The sequence below is a fragment of the Lagopus muta genome, chromosome Z (assembly GCF_023343835.1).
Source record: "Lagopus muta isolate bLagMut1 chromosome Z, bLagMut1 primary, whole genome shotgun sequence".
NCBI classification, from domain to species: domain Eukaryota; kingdom Metazoa; phylum Chordata; class Aves; order Galliformes; family Phasianidae; genus Lagopus; species Lagopus muta.
The window spans coordinates 22,504,368-22,528,576 of NC_064472.1; the positions used below are offsets into that span (position 1 = coordinate 22,504,368).

Here is a 24,209-nt window from a genome sequence, read left to right on the forward strand (position 1 = left end):
ACTGGCCATGGTCCATTATTCCAGAGGTTTATAGTTCCTTAAATACCCACTGTCAGGCCAGTGCCCAGGACTAGCATTCCAACCAGCTAGTCTGTCTAATCCTCTTCAAAATCCATGCTGTTTTTGCCCTCAGCAATAGCAAATGCAAGAGACAGTAGTCTGGACAGAAGAAATGGAACACTTTCTCAACTTTGCTTCTGCCTGCATTTTAAATCCCACAAGAAAAACAGTAAGAGATGAGAGCTGGCATTTCCCTCAATCTTCCATTTTATTATACAGTAATTAACTCACATTGATACGTTTGCTTATATAAAAACACCAATCTTTATTCCAAAAGGAGTGTTTAGTTTAAAAGTCACTCTGTGCACTTGGATCGTCAGACCATGACATGAGTTTTCCGGGGAACTGTTTTTTTACAGTTTTCCAGGGACTGGACCCTGCAACCCCATGTCTGCAGCCTTGCCCTGCTGTCACACTTTTGTGTAGTCAGATCCATGTTCCTGCTCCAAGAGGCCTCGGGAGCTGTCATCTTCTCTCATCTGCAGCTCTCAAGGGAAACAAGTCCTAATAAATCAATGCAGAAAGGGTTAATGGGTGTCAGGAAGCATGCCAGTGCATCATAGAAGCTTGCAAAGTCATTAAATCAACGTGGGAAAAAAAAATGTCTCCAAAAAAAGGAAGAAATTGTGGAAGAGTATGCTTTACAGAAATTATAACTGATAAGAGATTTCAATTTCTTCCCAACACTCCAAATTTCTTGTTTCAGAACATTTTTCAGCAAAAATACCTCCAAAACCTGAAGATTCCAGAAACATGCATAATACCTCTACCGCACTCCATCAAAACCTGTTAACACCATGTTGTAGTAGAGCTGTTCTCACTTTTGTTACCAGATCATAAGCTAACTTGCTGTCTAAGAACACCCAGCCACCAAATAAAGCCAGGCAGACTCTTCACGTCCCCCCAGCCAAATTGTGTTTCTTTTTCTGTAAGGCTCTCTTAAGACTTCACCAGTCTCAGCTTCACACATGGTATTTAAGGGCCTGATAGATACTTGTGTCCTGCCTCTACAATCAGAACCAATTTTATTGACACCTCTCTAACACGTGCCCTCCTAAAACTCACACTAAACACAGCAGAGAAAGACAACTCTGCAGTGCAGTAAAAGGTCTGACCCCATCTTTTTCTAACACTCCACCACAGCTGCACCCATTTGTACCACCACTGCAGGCACAAATACTTTACTTTTCATGGCCTATACATCTCTCTGGTCCTTATTTAGCTACTGTTAATTAGGACACACCTGGCACTTGTATCCACCATCCCATAGCACTGGTCTGGATGGCTTCTTAGCTTGCTTCTGGCACCCACCTTCCATTTCTGCATGCCATGTACTTGTGCCTGCCACACTTCTTCCTCTTTCACAGCAATACCTACAGGAACTGACTCACAGTAACATATGTACCAGTATTTATTACCTAAAGATAAATAGAGGCCTGTCCAGACACAGTACACACACCTCAAAAGCATAATTCTTTTGCTGCAGCCTCGTGGTGCCATGTCACACCCTCGTGTTGTCAGAGCCACCTCGGGTTGTGAGCTCCTTTGTGCAGGGAATAAGACACTTCACTCGGCGCTGCACAGGGCCTAGCAGACTCCAGCACCCTGCGAGATGGTACTTTGTGGTGTCAACCGAAGATCGTGGCTACTTCAGACAGCCGCCACCTCCACCCCGCGCACTGGGCTTAGCTGCGAGGCCGGGACAAACAGCACCGAGGATAGACGTGGGAGTCCAGACAGCCCAGGGCAGCCAAACCGCGGTGAGCGCAAGGCCGGGCTGGCAGCCCCGGGTGGAACCACGCACGCTGCTAGGGCTCTGCTGCCGCCCCGGTAGGACCCGACCCGTCCTCCCCGCAGCGGGCAGCAGCACCCCTAGCCCCGCATCACACGAGGCTCGTACCGGGGCCCAACGCGCTGCTAAAGGGGGGGCGGGCGGCGACGGGCACCGCCCCTGGTCTGTCAGCGGGCGGAGCTCGGGGACGGAGAAGGGGGCGGCCGCCGACAGGGTTGGAGCCCGCGCCGGGGGCGGGGCGGAGGCAGCGCCGGCGGCGGGCACTGCACCGCCTAGCACTAGGTCGGCGAGCGCAGCCGGGGTGAGCTGAGCCCGGGCGCTCTGCGGAGAGCGGAGTCGAGGCGGCGGCGGCGCGGAGGGAGTTGGCGGCGGTGCAGCCGCTGAGGTAAAGCGGGTGCCGCTGCGGCCGCCTCGCGTGGAACGGACCCGGGGGGAGCGCGGCGCCGGTCGCGGGCGGAGGGCAGGGCGGTGCGGGGCCGTGTGCGGCCGGGCGCCGGCGAAGGACTGGCTGAGCGGGAGTCGTCCCCGCGACTTTTTCCCCCGTCCGAAGCGCCGGATTGCCGCCGAGCACCGCGGCGCCGCAGGCCCAGGGCAGGGCAGGCGGACGGACGGCGCCGTGCCCCGGCGGCGGCGGCGCTTCTTCCCCCGCGGCTCCGCGCTTCCTGGTTGAGCTCTGCCGGCGGTGCCGGGGCGCGGGGTGAGGCCGGGCTCTCCCGCGGCTCCGGGTGCCGGCAGGAAGCGGCCGGGAGGTCAAGCCGGTGGCGCCGAGCGCAGCGCCAGCCCGGCGTTCGGCGCCCGTCTCCGCGCCGGGGATAAGTGGCCCCTGCGGAGGGCCGTCCTGCGGCGGAGCTGCCCCGCGGCTGCACGAACCGCAGCGGCGTTGCCCTCTTGCTCGGCGTTGCTGCTGTTGTGAATGGGTTCCCTGAAGCGGTCTTTACGCTGCACGCTTTCTCGCATAGCTGTGCTGCCCCTTCGGCGGCTTTGAGATGCTTCAGAGTGGGACGTGCTTTGCAGGATCCTGTGTTAAGTTAATGCCTTAGTTGTCTGCATGTTGTTCAGCGGTAGGGTCTCCACGGGCTTTAAAGCTGTATTTGAAAGGCTGGAATTTGCTTACGCAGTTGCGTGTGTATTTTTCCTAATACCTTAGTGACTGTCTCGAGCATCATTTTCTTGCAAAGAATGCTGCTCGCTGTGGCATTGCCGTAGTTATCTCCTGGGGAGCGGCAGCATCGCTAGAGATGTTACAGGTGTATAGACACCTAGTGGGGAGAACAGGCGGGCTCCGAGCGCGGCGGCAACAGCTGGTGCTCCAGTGCCTCCCTTAGCGTGCTAGTTAGGTAGCCTGAATTTCAACCATGTAATAGCTTTGGAAGGAAAGTTACTGCTTTCCTGGAAGTATTTGGAGTAAGTATTAGGGGACCAACAATCAAGAGTGAGAGACGACAGTACAGCAAGGTATGGATCATTATATGTGACAATTGAAAAGTGAAGAAAGTCCTTACTGCCTTACCAGAGGTGCGCAGTCCCTCTGGCTGGACAGCAGTAGTGTGGATCCATGGAGCAGAAGCTGTTTTTTCTTCTCTGTCCCCAATGTGGGAGGAAATGCTCAGGTACCAGCCATGTGGGACCCAAACATCTGAGCAGGGGGAGAACCTTTTATGTCTCATTCCTTTTCTACTTGAATTTACACAAACCTCTTGCAACTTTCTGGTGAATGTTAAAATCTCAGTCTGTCAGCACGCGTGACATAAATCATTTCATTGTGACCAGAATTCTGCCTGAAGTTGGGAATCTTTCACTGCGATCAAGCTCTTAGTAAATAAAAACCAAATGAATGCTTGATTCTTTTACAATGCTTCCTCCTCCTTTTCCATTCTGCCCGCCAACTGGAAATCCAGTAATACATCATCTCAAATATAATAATGTTTCTTGCCTAAAGTGTTTGGTTTGGGTTTTTTTTTTTTTTTTTTTTGCTCTACTTAGGATGGTCTCCAAGCTATTTATTTTAAGAGTAATTAGCTTAAATCAGTTTGAGACAAAATGTCTGAGGGCAAAGACCGTGTAAGCCCCACTCAGAGTAAAGAGAGTCTGTTTATAAAGAGAGTCTTAGCAGAGCAGAAAAGAACAGGAAGAACTTTCCAAAAGGGATTTTTGGAGACACTACAGCATTGCTGCTGGAGGAATGCTCTTTATCCATCCATGTACCATACGGCTGTCTGCAAAGTTCTTGGAGACACCGAACTTCACAGGTGCTGATAATATAAAAGAGTGCGTGAGTGTTGGATCAGTCAGAGGTTCAGATGTAGGGACCCTGTACCTGGGGCAGTGCTGAGCAGTGTGTATGGACCAGTCTTTGGTTTGGTGGATTTGGGGAGGCTTTGCTGCCATCATTGCATGGAGTTGTTCTGGAATGCAGTTATGTCACGCCTTTTGTTCTTACAGTTTTTGAATTTTTAAAAATGTCATAAACTCTTTCTTCTGCTGTTACAGCATTTCAAATTCTGCATTGTCAGACCAAATGCAAGACATACAAATGCTCATTTTAAATATCTGTCCATAAAGTTGCTATGATACATTTGATAATAAAAGATCAGAGGCGTAGGTCAAGTCAGTTAAATTATGCAGTGTTTAGACGACGTATTTGGTTAGCAGCCAAAACGCCTGTAGGCAGTAGGAATAAAATGAGTACTTGTAGCAGGGCACTTGTTGAACCCTTCTTGAAAAGAAAATATTTCTGAATATTTAGCGTAGTAGAAGAAGTAGCTTTTTAGCAGGTCTTGCTGTGTGCTGTTGGTTTTGATTGGAAACATTTGGATTATCTCCAGCATTTAAATCTAAGGGGTGAAAGTGTTTTGTTTCTTTGGTTTATGGGAGGAATTTGTGCTTTTGAAAAGATTTCTGTACAATTTAATTGATACTTGTGCTGTTGATTTTTGTTCTTCCCCCTTCCACTGCCTTTTTTCCTTTTTTTTTTTTTTTTCCTAATTCATGCCTGTTCACTTTCTCCTGGTAGAAAAGCTAAAATTAAATATCAGTGAAACTCTCCTCATGTTAATTTCATAGTCTGTGATGTTTGGTGGTATGTGCTAAGGCACATGGTTTGGGTTTTCAGAAGTGGCTACAGAAATTTCTCATTAAAATTTTGGTGGGAACTGGAGGCCTGATTCATGTGACTGGATTTGCAGAATTTTAAAACAAGTACTTGTGTGTAGGCTTCTTTAAAATGAGAAGTCTAATTGAGACTCATATAATTCTTCCCTATAGCAAAACTGGTTGCAGTGGATGATAAGGAAGTTCTTCAAGAACTTGCAATAGTTTCTTATGTGTTCTCTTACGAGAGATGTTGTGCAATAAGCTGCATGGAATTATATTTAGACTCAGTAGACTGAGGAGAAGCCACATATGAGCTAGGGATTGGACCATACGCTGAAAAAGGAAGCCTGTGTGCATTCTTATAAACACTTCTTAGCTTTTTCAGACAGTGTTCCTAGGACCTGCTGACTGAGACTTTAGAGAAAATAGTGTGGAAAAGAGAGGTCAGAGGTTCCCTTTTTCATTCCTGTCTGTTGTTGTCCAAGTGCAATGTGAAGAGAAGTGCTACAGAAAGAACTCCAGCTTTCTGTAGCATTAAGCATACATTATGCAGTTAATATTTTACCTACTGGTATTGCATAGTCCCCTCAGGTCCTCTATTCAGCTGTAGTTCAGGAGTTTCAATGCACTTTTGAATAGTTGGCACTTTCTGGTTCCCAGTATAGCATTTCAAATTATGAGTGGGCTTGACTTTTTAAGGAGATAAAAATGAGTGGTCAAAATGATGTTTAGAAAACTTTCACTGTGTGCTTTTTCTATATGCCTTTAAGCTACTGTTTCCTAAATTTAACTTTTCACTCATATTTTTTCCTCTAAGTCAGGCAACCTTGAGTCAAAAAAGCCTGTAGTCTCTTGCCTGTAGTGTAATTTAAGTGTACACCCTGGTACCTTTCGCCTCTAGTGCTGCTTAGGTGGTCCGGGCGTGTCTGTTTCAGTTGCTGGTTATTTTTTCAATATTGTGCTATAAACACATTACAGAACATCTGGATGATGGGGGAGTGGTAGAGTCTGTCTTTTGTATGAAAGTATAAGTATTATATCCATCAAGCAAAATAATTTGAGACGTATTGTTGCTCCTGTATATTAGAGAAGGGTGCTTCTGTCCAAGAGTTTTTGGGGATACAGGTTTTGGGTTGTGAGGTGATGCTTGCTTTCTGCATAAACAGCAAGAGATTGAATAGCCCAGCACTGAGTTCTGAGAGCATCAGCACTAATTACAGTGAGCTCCACCTCTGTCCTGACCTTTTGGCATGGGGTTGTGGCTATGTGTCTTCAGGGAGATAACTAGTAAAATCTTGCCAGGTTAGATGCTGCATTGACAGGATGCCTTATGGGCTTAGAGCAATCTCTGTCAGAGCCATAAGCCACAGAGAAGAAAGACAGTACATAGCAGCTTGTCTTATACTGTAGGAATAGAAATTTGGTTCAATACCTTCACAAAACACAGATTTGTGTATATATGTATTTTATGTGTGTATGTGAGGTTGCTTTCTTTTATGGATTACACTATCTCTGCCGGGGTTATGGAAAGCTTAAATCATAACCAGAATCCCAAGTTCACGAGTGACTGTACCAATTTTCTCTTTTCTTTCCAGGAAGAGCATGCGTGCAGTGTTCAGTGACAGAATATTTAAGGTACGTGCACGTCTATGGCAAGTTCATCAGATGGTGTGACTGGCTATGAGCATCAGCTGAAGTTGAGCATGGAGATTGGGAAGTTCCAGCAAGCTGAGAAAAGGAACTATTTGGAAGAGTTCTGCTAGACATAGAAGAAGTGGAACGCATTCTTCTGCAACAGTAATTGACTCAGAATAAATATACAAATTAAAAATCATCAGCAGTGAAATGATAGACCCTGGTACTTTTTGATTTTCTGGCGGATTTTATTACTTAGGCATTGCTATTGACATTTTTATTATCCCATTTAGTACATCTTGAATCTGTCTGTAAATTAGAATATAACTGGACAATTGCATTTTGATTCTGTTTAATAACACTTTGAATGTTAAATAATTTGCCAAGATGAGTGCTGAAGGATATCAATACAGAGCTTTGTATGACTACAAAAAAGAGCGAGAGGAAGACATTGACTTGCACTTAGGAGATATATTAACTGTGAATAAAGGTACCTTACTAGCACTTGGATTCAGCGAAGGGGAAGAAGCAAAGCCTGAGGAAATCGGTTGGTTAAACGGCTTTAATGAAACCACAGGGGAGAGGGGGGATTTTCCAGGAACTTATGTAGAATACATTGGAAGAAAAAAAATATCCCCCCCGACCCCAAAGCCTCGTCCTCCTCGACCCCTTCCTGTAGCACCAAGTCCTGCAAAAGCTGAAGCAGAGAGTGAGCAACAAGGTTAGTACTGACTTCAGAAGGTGTATGTATGTGTTTTTGTGTACGTGTCTGTCATATTTTTCAGATATTTTTGCTTCATTGGCTTATATGACTGTGTTTCCATGTCTTAACACATACTCGTCAGTTTTTTTTTTTTAGTGCCTGCAATCCATTCAAACAATTAAGAATTATATGTGCTTAAAATATTTAGCTCTTAAAATCTGTGGTCTCATGTGCTCTGTCTCAGTTACTTGTCACTGCAGTACCTTACTGTGAAGTACATCTCTTAGATTTAAAGATATACTTAAAATTCACAACCACAAAGGCTAAAACGGAGAATGAATGAGCAGGTCAGCATTTATTTGAGGTTTCTAAGATGCTGATTGAAATGGTTTCTTCAGTTGTTAATCATGTTAAAAATTTTCTTGGTCAATCTGATGGTACAAACTGCATAAAAACATCAAATTTGTATCATATTATCTGCTGTTAGCAACAGACTTATGAACTGTCACAAAGATTTTCATCTGGCATTAAAGTAAGAGCAGGTGTTTAAAAATGAATTGTAGAGTGATGAAGAGAAATTTGGGTTTAATTTCTATTTCAGGGTAGAGCATGCAGTAGAAAAAAATAACCCTTATATAAACAAGGGAAATAACTTCCTTTGTATAAACATAATTTGCTTTCTGACCCACATTTGCTAAGAAGATTGGGCAGAGCTCAGGCAGGATGTGATTGGAATTCTTCTGTTAGTAGAAGAAAGTCTTAAGAACTGCAAAAAGCGGTAGATTTAAAAACAAAATAAGAAAGCCTTCATGTGTCTACTTTACGTACGTTCAGATATTAGAGCTTTACACAGAAATAAGCCACATCCATCTGAATCTGAGTCGTACATTGGTCTCTCACTTCCCAGAATCTAGAATGTTTCATATTGCTTCAGCATCTAATGCTTTAAATTCTCAGTGTTTGTAACCTTTGGGAATAGGAGTTGTCGTATGTGATCCTGACTCCTGAATAGTATCGTTGCATTCTGCCTTCCTCAAAAACAATTGCAACATTTTGCAAAGTTTTGTTGTCAGTTTATCAGCTTCCATCCCAATTCACTTACTGTGGTGTTATATTTAGGTGTGCTGGTAATCATCAAAGATAAAAGTAGAATTTTAAAAATTGTATGCGGCAACGAAGCAGATACCTGGAAGAAGCATTTCTAGGTTGGTGAGGGCTTAATAATGAGTAGGCCAGAACTGTTTTGCATAGCAGTAGCCTTAAGTACTGAAGAAATGCTAGTTAGTGCATAGTATCTACATATACATCATCATTAGAGCAATGGAAGGGGTCAGCTGGATGTGTAGCTACGTAGGTCTCACCTCCCTGAGCACTCAGCCTCCAGTCACACAAGTCTCATAGTTTCTCATTCGATTACTTCTGAATGTCTTTGCACTGGAATGAATTTTTTTTCTTCTTTGATAATTCCTTTCTTCAGATGCTATTATAGATCCTTTCTCTAGATGCTAAGATATTTCTTTTCTGTCTTAAGCCACTGGGATAGATGCTGAGATAGTTGTCTTCATCACATATAGCTGCAGAATAACCACTGCTTTATGTGTAGACACCTTGGTGTTAACAGGTTATTCTGAGAGGCAGAGAGCGGATGTTCACATGTGCGCTGCGGTGAAGTAACCATTACCCAAGGCTTTGATGCACTTAATGCTTTAAACATCATCAGTGCTTTATAACCGGCTTGGTCTTTGTGCTCATGCATGATGCTCATGTGCCATAGCTCTGTGTTGAGAAGTCTCAGTGTTAATCTTGCAGTTTCTGAGCTCCTGAGAATTGTATTTGTAACAGGCCGAGTTCGAGGTTCTGGCTGCTGAAGTCTAAAATCCTGGTGCAGGTTTGGGGGAGGCTGTGCAGAAACACTCTTCAGATTCCTTGGGTTTAGATCATGCTCCCATCCTTAGGGACAAAGTCTCTCCTGACATGAAATTTACTCCTTCAGAACAGATTAGTGTTTTCATGCAATATGTTTATTTTTTAATAGTTTGGGTCTCTACAGAGTTTTGAAACAAGAAAGTGTTCTAATTTCTGGATTTTTTAACCTTAAAGTCTGTCTGGAGACATCATTATGTTATGCAGACGTTTTTAAGGATGAGCTTGCAGTCTAAACATATATTTTTCTGATTTTAAAAAAAAAAGTTCCCATAATCTTTTTTAATTGAAGATTTTAAACTCCCATCTAAATGGCCAGGCATGTTCAGCACCAGGAATTAAAGAGAAACACTGAAATATGAACTCCAAATGGCTGAAGAGATGGGGTAAATTGTTTCTAAGATGGTGAATACTTCAAAGAAATTGGGAAAACTTGATTTTACTTGTGTCCTTTCACAGTTCTTTTTGCAGGAAAGAGCCAAGGCAGAGAGTGCTCCAAATGCTAGAAATAACTGTGGGAAGTACAAGGAAAGAATACTATAAAATCTAAATGAAAGTGGAGCCTTTTAAGTAAGCAGAATAGTAATAATAATAAAAAAAGACGCCTACAATACCAGAAGTGCAGGAGGAAATACAGTTCAGTTAAAGATAAGAATAACACAGCAATGCACATCTGACTTTGAAAGAGCTTTGCTGTTTCTGCATTTGAAACTTGGTTCAGGGATTAGCACAGTTAATATTGTCTGGCAGTCAGTGTCATGGGCAGTGCACCAGCAGATTCTTCCCAGGATAATACTTGTCTCTACACCCCAAAAGTATATTTCAAGTGAATTAATGAGAAGTATGAAACTTGCTTGACCAAATACAGTCAAGTTTACATTTTCAGCATGTAATGATTTGAAACCGCTGTGTATGAATATGACAAAATAATGGGAAACTGGAAACAGACTCCTTAAATGTATCTCAGTTATTTGTAATCCATATACTTTTTTCCTTCTGTGAGAAGACTATACTGTACATACCATGTGTGCATATTTTGAATAAGAACATTAGGAAGTGAATTGCGAATTTTTAAGATTTTGTATACAATTGTGAGCTTTAAATTTTACCATACGCATAGATTTTTTTAAAAAATATTTTCTAATCACATCAGTAATCTCCAGGACTTCAATTATTCTGAATGTTTCTTCCCAGCCTTGTTAATTGTGCTCACTTGCTCATCAGTATGCACGTTCTTTAGTGTTGGATCAAACTTGCAGTACTTACACCACACAGCCAGGTGCTGCAGGTGCTGTGATACAAGTAACAGTAGGCATCTAAACATCAGTGGGGCTGGTAACACTGGCAGAGCTGTCTATCAGGCTAGTGTCCTGTGTAGTCATACTCCTATTTACCAATTGGAAGGTCTTTTAAACATTGAAAGCTAATTTGAAAACAAATAAAACTGCTAGTGGTGTCAAGTTACGTTAAAGCATTTGTTTCCTTATTGTAGCACCTAGGCCAAATCTTTGTCCATGCTTCTGTTTTATCAGTAACCCATTTAAATTGATTGAACCACTGATCAAGACCAAGCAGAGAACACTTGAATGATATTCAAGAACTGCTGCATTTTTGTCCATTTTTCTTTTACGTTTCTGAGTGAAGAATTAGAGATCATGTGAGTTTGTTTTGGTTTTGCTTGCTGTTTTGTGTTATAATTGCATCTGAAAATACATGAAAAAGCAGAGGTTTCAGTTTCAGACGTTGGTCAGGGCAGAGCTATCGAGAGGTGGATTTACCCCACAGTCGGTGCGAGGCCATCGGCACCTGGCTTGCCATTTCTTTCCAGGCTACTGCCTGCACAGACGGACACCCAGCACAGGGTCATTTCTGCATTTCCTCCAGACCCCTGGAGTTCATGTAAAGCAGAACTCAGACTTGATGTGAAAAACTCTTTATCTTTTGTTTTTTTTTCTTTCTTCTTTTTCCCACATTGCAGCTGCATAGTTCTGATTCTTGTTTCCTCTGAGTTCAGCTGAGCCTTCTGAACTTTGATTAAGCTGATCTGGTACAACTGTGTACTTTGGTTCATACAGTGGTGCTTCTCTACCAGGTATGAGTGAGTGGATTTTAACCAGACTTCAATGTATAAAGCTTTGATTGACAGAAATATTTTTCTTCACTTGAAATGCTAAATTCCCACTTGTAAGTGAAGGTCATTTTTGCAGAAGACAGACCAGAAATTTAAGAGTAATCTGTGTGTTCTGATGTCTTGGAGCTTTCTGCTACTTCCTGTGAAACTTAAGATGATTGTTTATGTTGACAATACAATTTCAACTGTTTTAAAGCCTAAACATAATCAGAAATTCTTCCTTCTTATGATGAAAAATAAATTTTAAGAAAAGAAAGTGACAAAACCATCAAAAAACAGCAGCTTTCTTCACTTTTCTCCTTGAACAGATACGGATCAGCAACTTAGACAAAGATAATGACAGAATATTTGGAAACTCTTTTCTATCAAAGACCAGGTTGTGCGGTGTCTGACAAGGATCCAGTCTGACAGAGAGGAGAAAACCGTTTGTGCATGCTTGAAGTGAATGCGCTGCAGAATTTGTTTCTGTATTTAATTTTCCTATAAAATCAGTAGAGAGATGGAGTTCATGAAAATTATTTACATTTGTTAAGTAGGGGATATAATAGCAAGTGGAATGCAGCAAGCTGGGAGCCTTCGCTGGGAATGGAAGAGTCATCATCTCTCCTGATTCAAGAAAATGGAAAAAGGAAATCAGGGGGTGAAGTGACGAGTCACTATCTCATTTGGTGACTACATTTGCCACTCAGTGCAGAGCCTTGGGCTTGTTCTAAATAGCCCAGTTTGAGAGCAAGTCTTCATTTGGCTAGCGTCATCAGAATGCCCTACAGTCACTAACTCTCAAAGCTGGTTGATTTTTGCTTGCAGTGAGAAAAGGGGCAGGTTAATGCCAGAAATCCTCATTATCTACTTCATCATAATGTTTCTCAGTGCATGAGAAACTTTATATTTATAACTGCCAAATTACCATATTTCTGAAAACAAAGCTCTCACCACCTGCTTTTACCACTAATGAAAAAAAAATTTTGCAAGCTGTATTGAAGTGAGAAAGAGCTCTTTTATTTTGCAGTGGTAAGTGGCAATTAAAATATTTTTTTGTGAACGCTATACAGAGCACAGGGTGATGCATACAAATGTTAGTTTGTGCTGCACGTTTGAGACCTGGGCAAATTCATGGCTGATGCTTGTCCCCATCTGCTGGTGGAGGAGAAAGGAAACAAGAGAAAGGAGGGAGCTTTACAGCCTTTGTCTTCCATATTGTAGTTGTGATGGAATACCATGTGAGAGAGAGTTTTTAGGAAAAATGTTTTATTTTACTTCGACAGATGTTATTTCTGAAGAAAACCATACCACTCGGGGAGCAGAGAAGCTCCTGCTGATCCCTGAGGATGACCAGATCTGGAAAGGCTTTGTATGGCTGATTTTTTTTTTTTTTTTTTTTTTTTTTTTTTTACTTCAGTTGTATCAATTAGTCTCAAAAAAAAAAAAAAACAAAAAAAAAACCATCTTTCTCCACACACTTCAAGAAACTGGAAGCAATGTACTGTACAATTTTGTTGCTATAAGAAATGTTTGTCTGTTTTGCATTACACTCATTTTGATGCACTTTTCTAGAGTTACAACAGAAGCATCATGTTGAGTGATTTTGTTGGCACTTCTTTAGCCTTCTGTAATGCAGACAAAGTATTTTAATATATCTTACTGACATGAATGATCCTGGGGCAAGATGCAAAACAAAGCAAAGGTAAAATAGCCTGCTCCTCTCAATTGGATTTATCTTGATCTTTCTTCTCACTGTGATCCAGGAACATCTGAAAAAGGTAACTGGCTAGCAAATAGTTCTTACTTAAATTTGCATATGATAAGATCAGTTTGTGAGTTTCAGTAACACATGGTGGTTTGTATTTGCCAAGAATGGATCACTCTGCACCCTGAGCAAACAGCCATGCCCACTTAAATAGTTGTGTGATGCCATATAAACATACAGATTTTCTTGTGTGAAAGAACACAGGTGTTGTAACTACAGCTGGCTGTGTTCTCTTTCACATCTGTGTCTTGCTGCAAAGCTGCTTTCCATGATGAACATCCATGAAATCAATCTGAAGGCTTCAATACAAAGAACTGCTTTATTTTAATAGCTAAAAATGATAAGGGGAATTACAGGATTTTAAAAAAGAATTCAACTGGAAAAGGATGTTAAGTCCTGAGAACAATTTGGTGAGACTCTGGATACTTAGGAGAATTTAGAGAGAGAATATTAGGCTGTATAAAAAAAGATGACTGCGGTTAAAGCTTAACTTCTACTCAAGCTTTCAGTAAAATACACGTCTAAAACCAATTCTAGTTTGTCTTTCCATCCATGAAAGTACTGATTTTATTTTTCATGTTATATATGCATTTGTTATTTACACTTTGTTGTAGAAATTCTTACATTCCTGAACATCACCTGGTGTGCTGGCAGGTGTAAATTTTCATGCTAATGTATCTCCTTCTTTCATTCCTATTTTAATGGTGTCTGAAGTGGTCTAGAAGATAGTACTCAAACAGTATTCTTTATATTCTGTTTTACAAAGAGTTTGCATGGTTTACCTATAAGACTGCGTCTGATAATAGTAAGTAGGTTCACACCTTTTTAGGTAATAAAGATGTGCAATCAAAAGTCCTCAGGACAGTTTTCAAAGCACACTACTGCTCTGAACCAGGGAAAGATGTGATTGTGTATGGTTCGTACTCTTAAATATCCTTTAGGACTATCTTGTATGTCAAAGCTACTGTGTAAACTGTAGCATGAATGATGAGAAAGGTCTTTAATAGTTCAGCTAGCTATCAGGCAGTGTGCTTTTATGATTCTCTGCATTTATTCATATGTGCTTGGCATTACTTGCAGACAGCAGACGTGGAGGGCAGCTGCTAGATCTATGCTCTGTGATCCAGCTCAGAACCCTTTCTGGTTCATCAGTACAGATCAACATCTTCTAGTAGTTCTTAAGCAGCTATTACATATTTCAGTAAATAAGCAAGGCCTAATCTAGGCTGTTTTTTCTGCAATTTTTATTGTGTATGGTGTGACACTGCACTGGAAGACCAGATGTAAAATTAACTCTTGTTATCTTTTGAGATTTCCTTCTTTAAAAAAACGAAAAAAACACCCAAAAATATAAAGATGTTGCTCAGTTTCACCAATTTCAATTTAGCACATCATGTTGATAGTTCAGGAGTTCTTTTCTTTCTCTCTTGGAGTTTCTTGATGCAGCATGTCTCAGCATTACTGTGCCATGGCTGCACTGGAAAGGGAAGAGAGCGGCACAAGGTGAGCTCTGTGGTGCAAGGAGGAAAAACACCTTTCCAGAGGCTTGATTCCTTGAGTTTTGTCTTGTTAACAACTACAACTGCAAAATTTATTTTAGCGGGTAGGAGAGAAAAGTTTAGCATCTCCACTGATTTCATCCTAGTTTTCTTCATCCCATCTGATGATGAGCTGATGAGTATGGAGGATTAGTCTTGGTGAAGGGCTTCTAAATGGTATTGAACACTGCAGATCTGTGTTTCAAAGCCTATCATGCTTGCTTCTCAAGCAGTCTGTGTCAAAGGTGGAGCTTTTAATTTGTGTGGTTACCTTTTAATTTCCAAGCCCTCTTCCTAAGCTGCTTCTTGCTCGAGGTAGACCAAAGCACTTAAGTTATAAAATTAATGAAAGAAACCACTAACTATGCACAGTGGTAGATAAGGTTTCATAGCTGTGAGGCTTCATTATCTATGCAGAACCGTTCCAGAAATATGCAGTGAAAGGCAAAGATTTGCAGCAATTTTCCTACTTTCACATGGTTTTTAACACTTTGAGGACACATTCCAGTCCTCTGTTGTTGATTTTTTTTTAATATATAATTTTTTAAATAAGCTGTGCTTGAATGGAGAAGTGAAAAAGTCTGTTGCGTGTATGAACACAGCAGTGAATTGTTTCCTGGCTGCTACACAGCTGTTTGGCACAGGTGAGGGCTGACAGAGGCGACTGCGAAGCCTGCTGTGGTTTCCTGCTTGCCTCCCAATTGACTGGTGTGCAGTTGAGGGCTGTCTAACCTGCCCTGTCTAATCGGTCTTAGAGCTGTAAGACTCTGGGGTAGGATGCTGGTGGGATGCAGCAAGGCGTATTCTGTACACTTTTCTGTCACCTCTGCCAAGCACAGGTCCCAGAGTGGCCTATGTGGAGTGATGCATGTGTCTTCAGTGATGACTTGGTGACATTTGGGAGCTCCTCTGCAGCACAAATTCTTGGCTGACCAGAATTGATTACTTTGTGACTCTTAGTAGTAGTTCTGTGGTTTATTCTGTGCCTTGTATTTATTGCATTGTTTGCAATATATTCTTTCTCTTGAGAGAAATGTCAGAAAATGTTATCCCTTTACATTCTGAAATGACTTATTTTGAAAGTGTTAGAGTTGGATCTATACAGATTTTCAAGAATAGTAGAGAATATTTTTTTGCCAGTCCAAATCTATTCAGTTGTTCTGAAGCCAGAATAATGTAGTTGCTCAATAGCCTACATAAGCAATTTTCTTACGGAGGGGAAGTTCCACTGTGAGCTAGTTCTGAGGCGAAAAGTTTTTTTTTTTTTTTTAGTGGATCTCACAGTCTGGCTTCTTCAATAGAGAAAGTGTTAAGGAACTCATACTCAAAACAGTAAGTAGCAAAATCTTCATATCAAATATCTGGAAATAAAGGCCTTTTTTGTTTACTTACTTAGGAGTCCTCAAGAGCACAGCAGGATGAATGTTTGAATTCTCCTTGCTCTGCTGAATTTATAATTTATTACTGTTGGTTGAAAGATCAGTGTGCATTCCCCACTGCTTTCAACTGCTTTTTCTAACTTCCTCTTGAGTTCAAACTTAGTGTGGACAACTCCAAGACCCTTTTGTTAACCTATGTAAGCTGCAACCTTATCTCTAAAACAGGAGATTTTTACAATCCAGAATTATCGAAACGCTTTTTTTGTTACAGTAAATCACCTAGAGTGACTAGCGTGAAGTCCTTCTGGCTTTTGAGAGAATTCCGACTGTCTGCTAGAGGAACATTTGGCACTCATCTGTTGCATGTAATGCTAATAATTGCTTCGGACTGTGCTGGTCTCTGTGCTAATGAAACGTCTTTTATATTCCTGGTGTTAAAACTTGCACTGACAAGGATACTGGTCTGGGGGTTCGTTTCCAGTGATTTAAGATTCAGGACTATTGAGTTCAGCAGTTTAGCAAAAAAGGGGAAGACGGTTACCAACTGTTGTTTTTTTTCTCCAGATGTTTCCTCTAAGACAAATATCTAGGGTTTTATTATGACACAGAAAAAACACGCCAGTAAGATGAGAATGGTTTGGGTTGTTTTTTTCTGTTCATTGTTACATCTAACAACTAGTCAATCAAATACTGTGGTAGATCCCCTGGTAGTTCAGATGGGACATGCCTGTGCTTGTTAATGTGAGCTGCTCTCTTCTGAGCAGAATTTTAGAGAGTTTTATTCAAAATCCTTTTGGATGCAAAGTAAAAATAAGATTATTTTAAAGTAATCTTCTTGTAAAGTACGCTTCTTGTAAATATTATACATGGGATTTTTGTTTACTTAAAAGACATGTTCATACAAGAAGTAGCAGGCTTTTCTTTTGCTTTCCCTAAAATTGGTGGCAAAACACATTCTGACTTGAGAAGGAACAGGATCAGGCCTATAGGCAGGATTTAGCAGCAGTGGGACAAATCCCACAGCTGTTACTCTCATTTCTCTCAGGCAAAATTCCCATTACCCTCAGGGTCTGGTGCACAAATGCTATAATTACTCCTAGCTCTGTTCTGAAAAGATTCTCCCTTTTCAGTATACCAAATTGCATTTAATGTAAATGTGTGTAAAATGATACACGTTAAAGATTGATGTAAAGTAGGACAGTCTCTTTTTTTTTTTTCATGGATATTGAAGACATGGAAGTGAAGTACTGTTAGAATCATCTTGTCTGAGCGCAGTCACAGGGCATGGAATTTCACTCCATGATTCCTGGGTTAAGCTCATAACATCTAGATGATTTTAAGCGTGTTTCTAATTCATCCAAACTTCTCTCTTTAGAATGTACTTAATGGAGGCAACTTAAATTTTACCTACTTAAATGACTCTTATAAAATAAGACTTGCAGATTTCGTAGCAGAGATGTCTTAATTGAGGGTGGAGGGACAGACATTTTGTAGTACTTGGTTAGGACAGTACTGAGATTATTTTCGCCAGGTTATTTTCTGCCATTATATTCAGGCACATTTTACTGTCTTACCTCTGCCTGCATCGTACAGCTTTACCAGCTGGAATCCAGCTCTGAGCATCAAAAGCAAAATAATTATTAGAATGTGAGTGCATGCATTGAACAGATGTGGTGATATTTAATCTTGTCTCATTTTTTTCCCTGATACTGAGAATTTATAGTTTCAGATTCTCCTTTGTTGTTAGTGTAAACGTTGTAATAGAAATGTGCATATTAGAAGGATGCGTGCTTTAAGTAGCTTTTTCTTCACAATTTTATGTTGCATCTCTAATAATTTCTTTCATTGTGTTGTAGTTGTGATTTGCAGAAGGAATACAGGGAGTTTTCTAAATTATGGGGAATTATGTAGGAAATTACAGTACTTGAGACTTGACAGTAGTTTTCTGATACCAATTAGTAACTTGCTTACTTGAAAGATGTTTTTGGTACCATCTTTATTCTGCTGTGCCATAAACTGTATCTTTATTTCACCCAGAGGTGTGGCAGTGCAATTTCATCCCAGTGTGATAGACAAGAGGTTTTCTTTTTTTTTTTTCTTCTGGATTATTCTATTGCAAGATTTCTGTCTAGGAAAATAATAGCCTAAAAGTTTGAACTTAAGAGGGTCTCAATATGGATGACAGATCAGTACTGGGGGAGATAGGAAAAAGACTCTTGACACCTGGAAGAGGAATTCATTAACTTAGCAGGCACACAAAGAACACGGGAAAGCTGTTCTGCCGTGGAAGAATCTGTGCTGTCTCGTACCAGACCTTTCTGCCAAATTTAAAAAATTTAAAAATACACCCCATGCATTTCCATATGAATTTGCCTGTTCACCTTTTGTATTCTTTTTTTTTTTTTTTTTTTTTTTTTTTTTAATTTTTCACATCTTCTATATAGTGATATGTAAACTGTGGGACCATTACTGTCTTAAGTACAAACAACTCAAGGACTCTGAAGAACTGTGGCATTTGATCTTTGAAAACCAAGGGTATAGGAATGCATGCTCCTATGAAAACCTCGAATTGCAAAAATCATTTGTAGTGGGCTGTAAAAGCATTTGACAGATTACGTGCAAGTATATACATGTGTGTTTCATTATTTGATTGCCTTAGGAGACTGGTGTTTAAGTTGGCAGATCTACTTATTAAAAGCAAAGCTCGTCAGTTGGCAGGATTACAGAATGCCAGAAGGAAAGGGAGAATAAATGCTGAGAGTAAGAGAATAAGTAATGCACATTGAGAAGCTATAAAGACAGGAAAAATTGGGCTTCATTGTGGTTCTGATTGTTCTTTTGGGCACAAGTTGATAGCCAGTATGAAGTAAAAGCATGAAGTTTTTTAATTTCAAGACAAATTCAGTGTTTTGGAAAATCTAGAGTCTTCTGTCAGTGTAAGTACAATTTGGTCCCCCTGTTTGGGGCCTGTCAGAAATCTTTCATTCTTGCTGCTTGTTTTTGCTGTCTCATGTGAAAAAAGGGCACCTTCCTCTGAAACTCTGAAATAGAGTTCTGTCAGATGTTGGTGTACGTGGACACTTTAAAGCTTGGGAACTTTGCTCTTAGTGTTGATTAGTTTGATTCACAACTGCAGTATTGATTCCCAGTATATGTTAAGTCTTCTGCATGTAATTTGATGATAAATAATTTGTAGCTGTTCTGCAAGGAAAGAAGCAACAGAAACCAAACACCACCACAGCCTTTTTCATAGCAGTTTAGAATATTCCAGGGTTTTGGAGACCAAACAAGCTGATTATGTGCATCTCCAAGGCGTCTGTACCTGTGGCTTACCACTTACTCTTTCCAGTCACATCCCTTCACATTCTCCTGCAGGACAGGTCAGAATATTCTCTTCGTGTTTTGCGTTTTTTGTTCTTGACTGGATGCTGTTAGAATAACCAGTAGTTTTGCCTTGTCTCTTAAGACTTCTCAGTTTGAGAGTGATGTTTGAAACGTGGGAAGCTGACTGGTGGAAAATTGACTTGATTGGTGGAGCGAAACGCAACAAAAAGAGAAGCAGAAGCGCTGTCTCCCCTGAGAAAGTAAGAAAAAAAATATTTCCCTTTAAACAGGACCTAGATTTAGGTGATTGCTCAAATTGGTCTATCTGAAAGAGGCAATTAGCGGCACATTTATGGAAGGTTTACTGTGAAGTATTACAGCGCTTTGTGAGGCTGCAGTGTGGGGATTCTGAGTCCTGCAGGAATTACATACATGCTGGGAGTAATGCTTAGATGAGTTAGACCAGTTGTCAGCTGTATTTACTGTTTCTGAAGAGTTTTGCAACTGTCTCAGTAAAGTTTAGTGAACGTGGATGAGCTAATTAGGACTCGAGTCTTCACAGATGTAACCGCTAGTTTAGAAGGGTAAAGCTAGAAGGGGGAATAAGTAGAAAGGTGCTGATTCTGATATGTCAGGCAAGTCATGTGAAGTACCCTCAAAGACAGGGAGTCATAAGGCTATTACAAAAATCAGGTCAGTTTAAAATTTATTCATTCCTGTTCCTTCTGTTCTCGGCAGGAAGCTAGCTTCTGGAAGGATTTTCCATCTGGGAATCAAGTGAGCCATCCTTACGCTTCTTGGCATGGCCCACATTAACAAAAAAAAGAAAAAAGGGAAAGAAAGATGTTCTTCTAAAATGTCAAATAAAAAAGGAAAGAGGTCTATTTTTCTGTTGGGGTCAAGTAAAGGTAACTACTACTCTGGTTCTTTCTTTTGGCATGATGAAGATGGAGGTATTCTTCTGGAAAAGGATAATAGAACAGATGTATAAGAGTTCATTTATTTTGTTTTATTTTAATTTTATTCTTTCTACCCTGGCAGCGTAGCAGGAAAACAACCAGTATGATATACCTGGCCTTTGGACAGAGTAGCAGCCAGTTCCCAATCCTTGCTGGCCAACCCTGAAGGCAGCATACTCCTTCCAGCCTTTCAGCCCCACAAACCTCCACCCGTTCCTTACTGAGTCATAGCTGGAAGACTTTATTTTTTTTTTTAATTTGATCACATCTTGTGCAACTTAGGCAAGTGTTTTTACTTCTTTGTTGTGTCCCATAATCAATGTACTGGAACAACTAAGTGATTATAGCTTTAAGCTTTCTCTGTGACTATGTAGAAACACAGATTTCACAGAATTGTAGGGGTTGGAAGGGACCTCCAGAGATCATCGAGTCCAACCCCCCTGCCAAAGCAGGTTCCCTATAGCAGGTCGCACAGGTAGGCATCCAGGCAGGTCTTGAACATCTCCAGAGAAGGAGACTCCACCACCTCCCTGGGCAGCCTGTTCCAGTGCTCCGTCACCTCACTGTAAAGAAGTTCTTGCGCATGTTTGTGCAGAACTTCCTATGCTGCAGATAGCTTGTCTTCTAACTAACCTTATCTCTTGTCAGGAGCAGATGATGGACAAACTGTTTTGTTGTTTTTTGGAAGAAGAGGCCTTCAGAAATGCAGTATACTTGTAGCACTTAAACTCACAGCATGTTAGTGGCGTGTTCATTTATTCACTCAGTACTACCCCAAGTTCGGAGGGTCAGCTCAAGGCGCGATCCTTCAAATTTCTTCAGTGAAGTTGGGGTATACCCACATCAGCTCCATGGTTTCCCTTGTTACAGAAAAGGCTAGAGCTGAGTGGCTGCAGGGAAGGAAAGGGAAGCAGCTGCTCAGGGTGCAGCTAGCTCACCTCTGAGCATTTGCAGAGGATAAAATGAGCTTCTGCCTGCCTGACACAGCTTTGATTTGATCACCTTAGATAAAAATCACTGAGAACATGTCAGTTCTCAATCACATGCATTCATTTTTTTTTCTATGCACAGCTCTTCTCCAGCTTAGGTATTCAAAGTTCTTGTAGAGAATATTTTTGCAGTTAGTTCAGCCTCTTCTATTCATCCTCATTCCTTCACACCATACTTGTTTTCGAGAGGGATACTTTTTTTTCTTAATTATTTAAATCTTAAGAAATGCCTTCATGCTGCAGGGTTGCATAGAATTTGCAAAAGGATTCATCTGATTCAGTTGCTTTGTTAATATTACAGGTTTTCTTACAGAGATGCTTTGCCTGTTTCTTCTAGTTTATTTGCAAATGACGACTAACAATGCAAATTGAAATCCTGCACTGTACTTCGTTACCCTTGACTTAAGTTAGTCTTTGGCTTGCAGATGAGAAGGTAAAACCATAGTAAAGTTTTCATGCCAGCTTTTCATTTACACCATCTTTGTTCTTTTCAGTTAAAAAAAAAAATCCTATAAACACATTTTTTTACCGTACAAATTTCTGCAGCACAGTGTGCTAGGCCGTAAGAAAATAAAGTTCTTTGTCTCACAGTCAAAGCAGTCTCTGGCTGCTTTGTAAAGGTCCATGAAATTAGTTCACCACTTTAACTACTAGGATCTAAATTACAGTTACTTTAACACTGCAGTGTGAATAAAGTTTGATTTATAGAAAAGAGGCCTATAAGTTCATGCATGAAGTGTCTATACTGCATATTCCATAACATCTTTTTTGTATCATGATTGCATGAATTAATGGGATTAGAAATCAATACTGGCATTACTATGTAGAGAAATATAGACAGGTGTATGACATGGGTCAGAAAATCTATTATGAACAGACTGAGAGTTCTCTTCTTTATACGAAATTAAAGATGACGGTGGGATTAACTCTCTGTAGCTCCAGTTCAGGAATTTCCAAGTAATGTTGTTGTTTCTGTATCTATGTCAGATCAGTGAATGGTTTAATGGCAGTAAGGATTAACCCAGTTTTACTTTCTTAAAAGATTACATTTCATCTAGATCCTTTTTTTTTCTTTTTTTCTTTTTTTAAGGAGGAAAAAATACTTGATTTGAAATATGTTAGTTTCCAGAAGTAAAAGAATTCCTTTTGATGCTGGATTACTGTTACAATTGTTTTTTTTTTTTTTTCCCCTGGGTGACAGCTATGCGCTCATTATTTTTAACTTTGTGTACTTATAAATGTTTCCCATAATTCCCAAAAGATGAAGGAACTGTTTTGGCTTTTATCTGTCAGCAGCTTCTGCCAGTGCTTTTATGTAAATCTTCCAGATCTAAACAACTTGACTTCTCAAGCACAGTAATACATATTATCTTTTCCTTGCCATAATGAAGAGCTTATTCTTTCCCTATAGACAGCTTTCCAGCAGATAGTTTGAGAGTGTTCTGTATCCCCACCACCTTAGTTTCTCCACAGCAAAAAAAAAAAAAAAAAAAAAGTAGCAAAATAAAATATTGTTTCAAAGCAAAAAACATACTGTCCTGAAGTTTAATGTATTCTGATTACTGTGTGAAAATAAAATTAAATGATGCTTCTCAGACAGAATCATTATTACAAACCAGTGACAGCCTTGCATAAGAAAAAATAATGACGGTATTAAAAAAAAAGAAAGTAGGAAAGAGTAAGGAACAAGGATCTGGTAAAGATGGGGCAGGTTGCTTTGGAGAGAATTCCAGCTTCTTCACTGAATGTCCATCCAGCAGCTGTATTTCTGTTACAAGGAAAAGATGCTGCAGGAGTACTGATATTAACCATCACTCTGATTATGTGAAAAGGCAACTGAGGTAGAATCTTGGTAAGTTTGTACTCAGAAGAAATTAGGGCAACATTTTTTAGGTGAAGAGGGTGAAATGTCTGAAAATAAGGGAACTTGGCATTATCACTGAAGCTTTCCACATGGAGGTCTTTGATGTAGTCTTACCATTACATGCTCCACAGTCTTGCCCAGAAGAGGTCAAAGGTGGTGCTGGCTGGACAGCGAATTTTCAATTGCTTCTTGAGATGAACCTCAGCATTCCTTCCCTTAAAAGGTAGGAGCTGTCTCTTGTGATGACAGGAACAGACAAGTACCTATTTGCTTTTCCACTTGCTATGAAGAGCTAGAGAGCAAGGTGTGGAACTAAGTGCTCTTGCATGATGTTGAATGTGAAATAATGGAGGACTCGGTTTTGAAGAGGGAAGTGAACAGGAGAAAAGGAGCTGTCTAGGAGACCATATGTCTGTATATAATCTAGTTAAAGCTCAAGATAGTAAATACCTCAGTTATTCAAGTGGGATCTATGCCTTGAGTGCACTGGACGCTGCATGTTCAAACAAGCAGAATATGTTCATGGGAAAAATGCTGAATCTTGATGTGGAAAGAAGAACTGGAATTTCACATGAAACCTTGCTTCATAGTTGTCTTAAGTTTTGAGCTCTTGACATTGTGATATTTATGCTTCTTTCATATAGTTTTGTTTCTGCTTGTGTGGTATAAAAGACAGAAAACAGGGAGTTCTCTTGTGGAGTGACTATAGTGAATTACTGTGTAAATCTGTGAACTTACATATTGTCTATTTAAAATAAAGCACCCTTTTACTACAGTCTGACCTTTTTTAAATTGAGAATGCGTAAGTTACTGGAATATTATGGCTTTATATCTTTGTGAAAGTTTGTAGAAGGTCAGTAGAGCAGCTGATACGAGTTCTCAGAGATTTCTTAGTTAAGACCGGTAAGGTAGGCAGAATGATCACAAGTTTGTTCATGTTTTGATAAGGGCTTCCAAGCACTACCAGTATAGTACAATAATATACCAGTTTTGCAATGTGAGTGCTTATTAGCAATGATAAACCTGAAAGTTGTATGAAGAAAACCTATTAAGTAGTTTCCAGGTGCAGATG

General features: G+C 40.4%; 1 protein-coding gene across 1 annotated transcript in view; it reads left to right on the forward strand.

Annotated features, from left to right (window-relative positions):
* Positions 1-2,114: 2,114 nt before the first annotated feature.
* PIK3R1 (phosphoinositide-3-kinase regulatory subunit 1) overlaps positions 2,115-24,209 on the forward strand; it is a 56,154-nt gene continuing 34,059 nt past the window's right edge. The window contains exons 1-2 of the mRNA XM_048930654.1: positions 2,115-2,237; positions 6,541-7,301. Of these exons, the coding sequence (XP_048786611.1) occupies positions 6,968-7,301 (334 nt within the window). The 5' untranslated portion in view covers positions 2,115-2,237; positions 6,541-6,967. The remainder of the gene's footprint in view (positions 2,238-6,540; positions 7,302-24,209) is intronic.